This window comes from Nicotiana attenuata, chromosome 1 (genome assembly GCF_001879085.1).
Source record: "Nicotiana attenuata strain UT chromosome 1, NIATTr2, whole genome shotgun sequence".
Classification (NCBI taxonomy): domain Eukaryota; kingdom Viridiplantae; phylum Streptophyta; class Magnoliopsida; order Solanales; family Solanaceae; genus Nicotiana; species Nicotiana attenuata.
This window is the reverse complement of record NC_031989.1, coordinates 100,029,308-100,040,072: the sequence shown is the minus strand read 5'-3', so window position 1 is coordinate 100,040,072 and position 10,765 is coordinate 100,029,308. Positions and strand designations below refer to the sequence as shown.

Sequence of the window (10,765 nt, the reverse complement as noted above, 5' to 3'; positions counted from 1 at the left end):
AGAAGCTAACCTTTACTGAGTTCGTGAACTGTATGCTGAGAGGCTTGAGCATCTAGCTTAGCTGTCAATATATAGAGCTACTTCCTTAATGCGTGAATGGTGTCTTCCTCTTAGAAGTTTGTTTCTGTCATCAGGCATCTTAGGTTTTTCAAAAGCTGCAAATGAATTTGGTAGAGGTTTCCTAACATTTGAAATTCTTATGATTACTCATCCTTGTGATGTGCATCTTTTGAATTAACAGAAATATTAGATCACACATAATTCCTTTTTTTTTTGCGCAATCTTAAAGATATGCTTCAACTGCTATGAGAAAATTCTATCATAGAGAGTCTATATGAACTAAATTTTTATCCTTTGTAGTGTTGAAACTAGCAGCATTGTATTAACAGTTGTATAGTACATTTGTAGAGTACAGAAACATTAGCATTTACCTTTTGAATTCTAGCCATCATCGTAGCCATCTGCTCTTTAAATCTTTTGTCAAGTTGTAGATTCATGTGCGCGCGCTCCTCTTCTAGTTTCTTTTGCAACTCAGCACGATCTTCTTCTAGCTTTCTTCGTAACTCAAAACGATCATCTTCTAGCTTCCATGACAATTCAGCAGCCATTTGTTCTTCTACCTTTCTTTGCAACTCAGCAGCTTGTTCACGTTCTTCTTGTAATTTTCTGTCCATTTCAGCTTGCATATCTTGACGCATACTTTCCATTGCAGAAGACATACTTGCTTCTAATTCTACCTGCTGCACTCGGCTCTTTTTGCAAGTCTTTTTCCGTACCCTTTCCCATGAACATAGCCAGTTCGTTCGCCAAGTACGGTGACTAAAATCTCATCTGCATTCATCGGATTTTCTTCAAATTGTTGTTGCTCCACAATTTCTTGGAGCTGCCCCTACAATTATGCATACAATTTATGATATAAAATAGGAGACATAAAATAAAATAAATAAAACACAATTTCAAGAGATTACATGAATTTGCTGCGACTGTGGATCTGACCATACCAGTTGTTCTTTGTCATTCTTACGAGTATGTTGGAGCTCCCAAACTCGATCCGGTGGTGCCTTTTGTCCATTAACAGGATTACTCTACAATTTATTAAAGTAGAGGAAACTATTTAAGTACATAATGTGACCTAAAAAAGAATGACAAATATATGAAATATTATTGTGCTAAATGAATTTGTACCGTTGATTCCTCCACTTCAGCAAATGACTTTGAGCCACATGAGTGTTTAGTGATTTGTTTTCCCCTGTTTATTTTGTTTCGCTCACTCACAGCCTAAAATTATATCCATAAATTAAGAACCAGAATTGAAATAGTAATTTGTCACATATTTATATTACCAAGTTACCTTGAATTCCGGACTTACAAAATGTCCTACCAGAAACACCCAATCCTCAGATGTAACATCACTTGGCCTATGAGATAATCTCTCTTCGTCAGTAGCATAGCGAGAGTATTCAGCATGCAATCGAGTCTTCCATGTTCTAAACAGTCTTTTCATAGTATTGACCACAAGAGCTTGCAATACATGCTCTCGAACTCCGGTAGCTTCAAATTTATCCTAAATGCAAATACGAAAAGCTTTTGAGAGTAAATAAAACGTGTGATAAAAAGTCGATAGAACCTTTATTAATAAATTATTACCTTAACCTTCAACCACATCGCATCTCCATGTTTTGTGATTATTTCTTGCCAATCACCATCTCTGAATAAGACAGTGTTGCGCATAATCAAACCACAATAGTTAACAATGTCCCTAGACCCGGGACCTACAGCTCTCTCAATGTCATCTGGAATGACAATAGGAATTTTACTACCATGCTTAGTTTTCAACTCTACAAGTAAAGATTTGTATCTCCCTCTCCCTTTATTGGATTTTTTGCAAGAAGCTGCGCGCAAAAGAATATATATTTAACAATCATATAGCATCCAGAATAGGAATATTTAATGATGAGCTGCTGCGATTGTTTAGCTTCAAAAGCAAGCAGTAGTAAAATTCGTATTCAACAGTCAGTATTATTTAACAGTCAGAAGAAAGCAATACTTTTGATCTCCTGGTCTCTAAAAGAGTTAGGAATCTTTAGATCTTAAGAACATTAGCAAGATTGGAATTCGAAAAATCGAAAAGCCACATAAAACGACACATGACCTTCATAGGCACAAAATTATGCAGCATCTCCAATTCTTAGAAGGAATGTACTGCTTGCACAAGCACACAAAATATCGCAGCAGGCGACTAGTGAAATTATTCTCTGCAGCAGGCGTACTTTCGATTCATATACATACTCTCTGTCTCTGCCCAAAGTGAAGCTGTGAAGGAATTGAAAAACAAAAAACATAGCAATAAAGAAAGAAGAAGAGAAGAAGAACTGAAGAACAATTGGTCACCTTATATTCTAACATCCATTTGTGTCTGCTGATAATGTGAGCAGCTATGTGAGCAGAATGTTGTTTTCACATGATTCAAGGGATCGCTAATGGTTCTTTGTTCATGTTGTGTACTTTTTTGCTCTAAAAGAAACAGGTATATATAAGACTATCTTCTTAAGCTATGAAATATTAGAAGTTAAAGACAGTAATTAGCCAAACTGATGGCAGAAGAATAGGCCACATAACAATTAACCTTTAGAGAAAGGGTTAGGATTCTGAATTGTACTTACTGATTTGTGGTGATCATAGCAAGTTTTCTAGCCCTGAATCTAATTCGTCCGTTCCGCACTCAGTTTAACAGAAACTANTTACAGAAACACGAGATGGAAAGAATGTATGCAATAAGAGTTCAGACTAGATTCTGTTTCAAGCTTAGTCCCGAGTAGTTAGTATAAAAGTACAAGTTAAAATATGCTCGTCAATTGATTGTATCAGTTTTCATTAACATGTATTTCATGCTAGATCGAGATGAGCAGAGTAATAAAATGGAAATCAAAACGCGCTTACTAGCGATGCCACATACTTTGACACTTTTAAAAAAAACCAATTCCATTGGGCTTCAATAGCTGAATCATGAACAATAACTCAAATGAGCAAGGGGATTGACAAATTAGCTGCATGAGCTGTGCCAATTTTGCGCAACGGTCACATTATACATTATACAGAACAGAGAGTTGCGATTATAGAGAGGCTATATGAACTGAATTTTTATACTTTGTAGTGTTGAAGGTTTCTGAGTATGTTAGTAGTTGTAATCTGAATTTTTATACTTTCGATTCATATACATACTTTAACAGAAACTAATATGTGAAATGAAACTAGCAGCATTGTATTAACAGTTGTATAGTACATTTGTAGAGTATAGAAACATTAGCATTTACCTTTTGAATTCTAGCCATCATCGTAGCCATCTGCTCTTTAAATCTTTGTCAAGTTGTAGATTCATGTGTGCGTGCTCCTCTTCTAGTTTCTTTTGCAACTCGGCACGATCTTCTTCTAGCTTTCTTTGTAACTCAAAACGACCATCTTCTAGCTTCCGTGACAATTCAGCAGCCATTTGTTCTTCTAACTTTCTTTGCAACTCAGCAACTTGTTCACGTTCTTCTTGTAATTTTCTGTCCATTTCAGCTTGCATATCTTGACGCATACTTTCCATTGCAGAAGACATACTTTCTTCCAATTCAACCTGCTGCACTCGACTCTTTTTTGCAGGTCTTTTTCCGTACCCTTTCCTACGAACATAGCCAGTTCGTTCGCCAAGTACGGTGACTAAAATCTCATCTGCATTTGTCGGATTTTCTTCAAAAATTGTTGTTGCTCCACAATTTCTTGGAGCTGCCCCTGCAATTATGCATAACAATTTATGATATAAAATAGGAGACATAAAATAAAATAAATAAAACACAATTTCAGGAGATTACATGAATTTGCTGCGACTCTGGATCTGACCACACCAGTTCATCTTTGTCATTCTTATGAGTATGTTGGAGCTCCCAAACTCGATCCGGTGGTGCCTTTTGTCCATTAACAGGATTTCTCTACGATTTATTAAAGTAGAGGAAAACTATTTAAGTACATAATGTGGGAAGGATAATGAAACAAATCCTACCACCAACTGCCAAAATCTGCAAAGAAGCTAAAGAGACAATTCAAGAATGTGCATCAGAGTTTATAAGTTTTGTTACTGGGGAAGCATCTGACAAGCGTCACAAGGAGAATCGAAGGACGTTTAATGGACATGACATCTGTTGGGCTCTCAGTTCATTAGGTTTTGGCAACTATGTCGAGGTCATGTTGAGGTACTTGTATAAATTAAGGGAGTTTGAAAGACAAAAGGCAAATCAGACCAAAGGTTCAAATGATGAAGCTACAGATGAAGCTGCAAGTGAATCTGAGAATCAAGAATGTACCACTACTTAAGTATAATGGAAGCTCTAACTGAAGGGGATGATCCAGTATGCTGTCATATTTTTACCACTTTCCATTTTCCCCTCTTTTTTAGCTCTATCAAGAATTCCTGATTTTTGAGAAACATTCCTATAATATCTAGCTGATTGATGATCAGATGCGTAAAGCTACCATGTTATCTTCCAGAATTATAAGTACTTCTTATTAGTTTAATTTGCTGACAAAAAAGCAAGCTGATATTAATTATATGATCATTGATCAAAACCAATCCGACCCAAAAAAGAATGACAAATATATGAAATATTATTGTGCTAAATGAATTTGTACCGTTGATTCCTCCACTTCAGCAAATGACTTTGAGCCACATGAGTGTTTAGTGATTTGTTTTCCCCTGTTTATTTTGTTTCGCTCACTCACAGCCTGAAATTATATCCATAAATTAAGAACCAGAATTGAAATAGTAATTTGTCACATATTTATATTACCAAGTTAACTTGAATTCCGGACTTCCAAAATGTCCTACCAGAAACACCCAATCCTCAGGTGTAACATCACTTGGCCTATGAGATAATCTCTCTTCATCAGTAGCATAGCGAGAGTATTCAGCATGCAATCGAGTCTTCCATGTTCTAAAAAGTCTTTTCATAGTATTGACCACAAGATCTTGCAATACATGCTCTCGAACTCCGGTAGCTTCAAATTTATCCTAAATGCAAATACGAAAAGCTTTTGAGAGTAAATAAAACGTGTGATAAAAAGTCGATAGAACCTTTATTAATAAATTATTACCTTAACCTTCAACCACATCGCATCTCCATGTTTTGTGATTATTTCTTGCCAATCACCATCTCTGAATGAGATAGTGTTGCGCATAATCAAACCACAATAGTTAACAATGTCCCTAGACCCGGGACCTACAGCTCTCTCAATGTCATCTGGAATGACAATAGGAATTTTACTACCATGCTTAGTTTTCAAATCTACAAGTAAAGATTTGTATCTCCCTCTCCCTTTCTTGGATTTGTTGCAAGAAGCTGCGCGCAAAAGAATATATATTTAACAATCATATAGCATCCAGAATAGGACTATTTAATGATGAGCTGCTGCAATTGTTTAGCTTCAAAAGCAAGCAGTAGTAAAATTCGTATTCAACAATCAGTATTATTTAACAGTCAGAAGCAAGCAGTACTTTTGATCTCCTGGCCTCTAAAAGAGTTAGGAATATTTAGATCTTAAGAACATTAGCAAGATTGGAATTCGGAAAATGAAAAGCCACATAAAACGACACATGACCTTCATAGGCACAAAATTATGCAGCATCTCCAACTTTCAGCAACTTTTGATGCATCTCACTTGCAACAAATTAAATTCATGGACAAGGCAACTGAAGGAATCTGATGAAAATATTCTTAGAAGGAGTTGTTTTCACCAAATGTCCTATTCTTAGAAGGAATGTACTGCTTGCACAAGCACACAAAAAATCGCAGCAGGCGACTAGTGAAATTATTCTCTGCAGCAGGCGTACTTTCGATTCATATACATACTCTCTATCTCTGCCCAAAGTGAAGCTGTGAAGGAACTGAAAAACAAAAAATAGAGCAAAAAAAAGAAAGAAGAAGAGAAGAAGAACTGAAGAACAAAAAGAAAGACAGAACACAGAGCATAATCGCAAGTCGTTTTCTTTAATCCCTGCGTTGTTTCTTTTTTTTTTTTAAAAAGCAATGCTACAATAGCATCTCGCTACAGTGTTGCCTCTCGCTACACAGGCAGAGGCGAGCGCTATTTGTAAAATGCAACGCAACACATCAGAAAAGCGATGGAGTCTCGCATCGCTACGCCTCACGCTATTAGCGCTGAGGCGAGCACTATTTACAACATTATTTTAACAGAAACTAATATGTGAGTTGTAGACATCTCCAATAATATTCCATCTCTTGGCACATTAAACGAATTAATATAGTACATGTCTGTCTTAAGATTTTCACCAGTATTGCAAAAAATACTAAACAAATTGAGTTGTTAATTAGTTAACAGAAAGATTGAGAGAACTAACCTGCAGCACTTTCAGTTTCTACAGTGGGATGCGCACTTTCGACAATAATTCTTGATGACTGTGATCCATTAGGTTCTTGACAAGGTTGAATTGAATGTCTGATCTCTGAAGGTGCAAATGCTTGTACCCGAGATGCTTGTGGTTGAGAAGAACGCTCAAGCCTTGTCAATGGTGCATTAGCCCTGTAGGATGACGTCGCTGTAGAACTGTCATGAACTCCAATACTGCCACCTGCACGACTACCTCCACGTCCACCTCGTGCACCTCTACCTCGTCCAAATCCTACCATTTCTTACAATATCTCAAAATAAAAAATATGAAAATAAAAATCAAAGTTCTGGTGAAGATCCATGTCTGTCTGGTAAAGGATCGTGCCACTATTGAGATTTCTATCATTCTTAAACTCAACAACTGTTGTATATGTACATTTAGAATCTTAGCAAAGCTATAAAATTCAAGTCATCATCACATATAAAAGTAAAAGGGATATTCCAGTATATTAAAGGTAGTAATTAAGATGAAGGTTCATTGAATTAAAGAATAATAAGGGGGATAAAGAAGCTACTGATAAGAATCCATAGAAAGAAACACTAAAGCTATCTATTTGGTCACTCCATATCCCTATCATCTATGACGGTGTCCTCTCCATCGTTATCATCAAGTAACTCTTCATCGCTTTTTTCACTATTATACAGATCCATGTGATCGTCATTGATGAAACCATCGTCCTCATTATGCAAAATTGTCTGAGCTTCAGTCGCTTGGTTATAATCAATAATTTGTGATTCAACATCATCCCTGTTTAAGGACACCACAATATCAATTTCTTGAGCATGAATGCGCAATGTATTAATTTCAACTTGCTCTTGTTGATAAGCATCTTCACTCGGTAATACTTCATCTTCAATTTCTGTAGAATTAATATCCTTTTCAGGCATATTAAAAAGGTCACAAGGATTTGTCTTCACAACAACAAGCCAATCTTTGTTAGACATGTCGTCCACATAGAAAACTTGTTCACAATGAGATGCCAACACAAATGGCTCATTTGTATTCAAGGCACAACGAGTATTCACACTTGTGAAGCCATATTTGTCAATCTTATATCCTTTTCCTAAGTGAGCCACATCCCACCAATGACACCTGAAGAGGTAAACTTTCTTATTTTCCACATAAGATAACTCGTAAATGTCCTCCAATATACCGTAATACTCCTTTGTTGAGTCTGAATCATCTCCTCTAACAAGAACTCCACAATTCTATGTTTTTCTTCTCGACTCTATATCTCTTGTCTGAAATCTAAATCCATTCACCATTAATGTGGAATATCGAAGCACTAGAGGTCCAGGACCGAGTGCTAAGCTTATGAGATCATCATTTGCATGTCCTTGTGCAGATAGTTGTAAGATCTACAAAAGACAAACAATACTCTCATAATCAATAACATATGTGATAATAACATTAATATTCAACATGTCATTTTATTCATCACTTACATGTGCACGAAACCAATCAAAAAAGTCATTGTTATGCCTTCCATCCCCTATTGCACTTTGTCTTTCCATCTCTCCGGTGTGTTCCCTACATTTTAATAATGGGTTAGTTAGGAAAATGTAATTGAACTATCCTAATACAAAATTATCTTGAAGTTCTCCAGAAACTTACTCAAGGAACGGCCAAACTTTTTCACAATTTTGAAGCACATATATGGATGCTTGGTTTAACTCATCACGAGATAGCGGGGCGGGATCTGAACCACCTTTTGTTCGTCCACTATTTTTAAAGATAGATATCACACCATGTGACAGAGATTCATCATCATTCCTAGCTGGCCTATTGAACTTGGTTAAGATATTCTTTAAGTAACGCGAGCAAAATGTGAGGCTCTCTTCTGCCAAATAACCTCCTGCAATTGAGCCTTCAGGACGAGCATAGTTGCGAACATACGACTTAAGTATTCGCAAATACCTGTATACAAATGACTAGTTAAAAACAATGTGACATTCTGAAATTATAATATTGAAATTTAAAGGATAACACGTTACCTTTCAAAAGGGTACATCCATCGATATTGAATTGGTCCACCTAGTTTTGCCTCTCTTGCCAATGGGCAAATGAACCATGACATCGAAAAACGCAGGAGGAAAAACCATTTGGAACTTGCACAATGTGATAGCAATTTCAGCCTCTAAGATATCAAGATCTTCAATTGTCAAGCACTTAGAATATAAATTCTTGAAAATTTTTCCTATTTCGATAATTGGTTCACTCACTTCCTTAGGCAACACACCATAAATTGCTAATGGAAAAATATCCTCCAATAATACATGGTGATCATGACTTTTTAATCCATGTATCTTTTTCTCTTCAACCTTGACACACCTAGAAATATTCGATGAAAAGGCATCAGGAACCTTCAAATTAGCTAAGAAATTACACACTTTCAGCTTCTCTTCTTGTCACGACCCCAACCCCGGTCGTGATGGCGCCCAACACAGTGCTAGGCAAGCCCAACCAATTCAACACTCTCAATCCCTCATATAGAGTTCATTACCAATTAACAGAGTTTAAATACCAAATTAACATGATTATAAATCTGTAACAGTAGATAGAATGTGCGGAAATCAAGAAATATCACTACAAATCTCACCGATCTGGTGTCACGAGTCAAGAGCCTCTAATACAAGTCTGAGAAACAGCCTAAACAAAAGATAGTCTAAAATACCGAAAGTAAAGAGGATAGAGGGAGAAATCGGGTCTGCGGACGCCATGCAGCTACCTCGATGACTCCGGTGAGATCTGAACAGCAGAGACAACTCAATCTACGCCTCCGGAATACCTGTATCTGCACACATGGTGCTGGGAGTAATATGAGTACTCCGACTCAGTGAGTAATAGCAATAAATAGTGACTGACGGAAAGAAATCTCATAAAAAGCACTAAGCAGTTCTATATCAAAGCAGTAAGAACATTTTAAACAGCAACTGAATGAAGAAATCAGGTAAAAATCCTTTAAGCCAGTACTCAACTCATTTATTCCTCACGATAACCGAGATCATAATTATATTACTGCAGCGTGCAGCCCGATCCATATAGTATACTGCTGCGGCGTCAGCCCGATCCATATATATATATATACTGCTGAGGCGTGCAGCCCGATCCAATAATAATAGTCGAGTGCGCTCACTGGGGGTGTGCAGACTCCGGAGGGGCTCCTACAGCCCAAGTGCTATACTACTGCGGCGTGCAGTCCGATCCATATAAATGTACTGCTGCGGCGCGCAGCCCGATCCAATAATATACTGCTGCGGCGTGCAACCCGATCCATATAAATATATACTGCTGCGGCGTGCAGCCCGATCCATAACATATCAAATACCCTCACTATGGGGTTCTCAACCCCTCTCAGTCACTATAAACTCAGCCTCTCGGGCATACTAAGTTAAGATAGGGATCCCAGCCAACATATTACTTTCCTTTTGGTTTAGTTATTCCAAAGCCGGTTCATATTAGATTAAACAGTTAGAACATGACTGAGGGTATGATTTTAACGTGTAAAGTGAGGTCAATCATGTACAATTACCCCTAAGGGTTCTACAGGTTGGCACAAGGTTACAACCTTTCTGATGGAAATAAAAGAGTTAAGCAGTCATCATCTAAAAATATATATATACCTCCGAGTCCCGTATGTTTTTACTTTTCAGGAAATGGATCACATGGAAGGAATAATCAAGTGCTCGAGATTTCATACTTCAAAGCTCTAACACTTGGGGGACTATATATATGGAAGGCAGAGAAGACTAGAAAAGTCTGAATTCGAGTCAAGCTCGAGGCAATCTACCCAACAAATCGAAAGTTAAGAGCAAATCAAGAGCCAAAAACACAAGCTTGATTCATAAACCTATGATGAAGTATACATTTGCAGATGTAAATTACAAAATCTTACGAGTATCTAGGTTAAAGGCAATATTTAGTCGTGGGTTGCAAGATAGACCCTTGAATTTTGTAAATTCTATTATAAAGAAAATAATTATAAAAGAGTTGTAGATGTTACTTGAATACATGTAAAGTATACAGTTTGAAAGTTCAAGAATACAAAACTCCCTCAAATTATTCGAAGAAATATGTATGTTCCTACTTCTTCTTTCGTATGTTTACACCAATATGAAGTTGAGACGCCTTCTTCATTAACTGTCATTTATAAAAGGGACCTCCTTTATAATTCGTGCTTATTCAGAAAGTCACGGAGCATTGAAGCATTTTTAATGCAAAGTTAAATAACAAAGGGTGAAATAGAAACCCAAATATTAAAATAGGCAGAAAATAAAGCCGACATTTATATATCAGACTTTGCAAACATAAGGCAAACAT

General features: G+C 36.8%; 1 protein-coding gene across 1 annotated transcript; it reads left to right on the top strand.

Moving 5' to 3' along the window:
- LOC109238928 (nuclear transcription factor Y subunit B-4-like) lies at positions 4,027–4,353 on the top strand. Its single transcript, XM_019405429.1, has one exon. The coding sequence runs from the start codon at positions 4,027–4,029 to the stop codon at positions 4,351–4,353; it is 327 nt and encodes a 108-aa protein (XP_019260974.1).

What these genes read in the sequence shown, in the direction of transcription:
- LOC109238928 (XM_019405429.1), top strand. Translation starts at nt 4,027, where the DNA reads ATGAAACAAATCCTACCACCAACTGCCAAAATCTGCAAAGAAGCTAAA.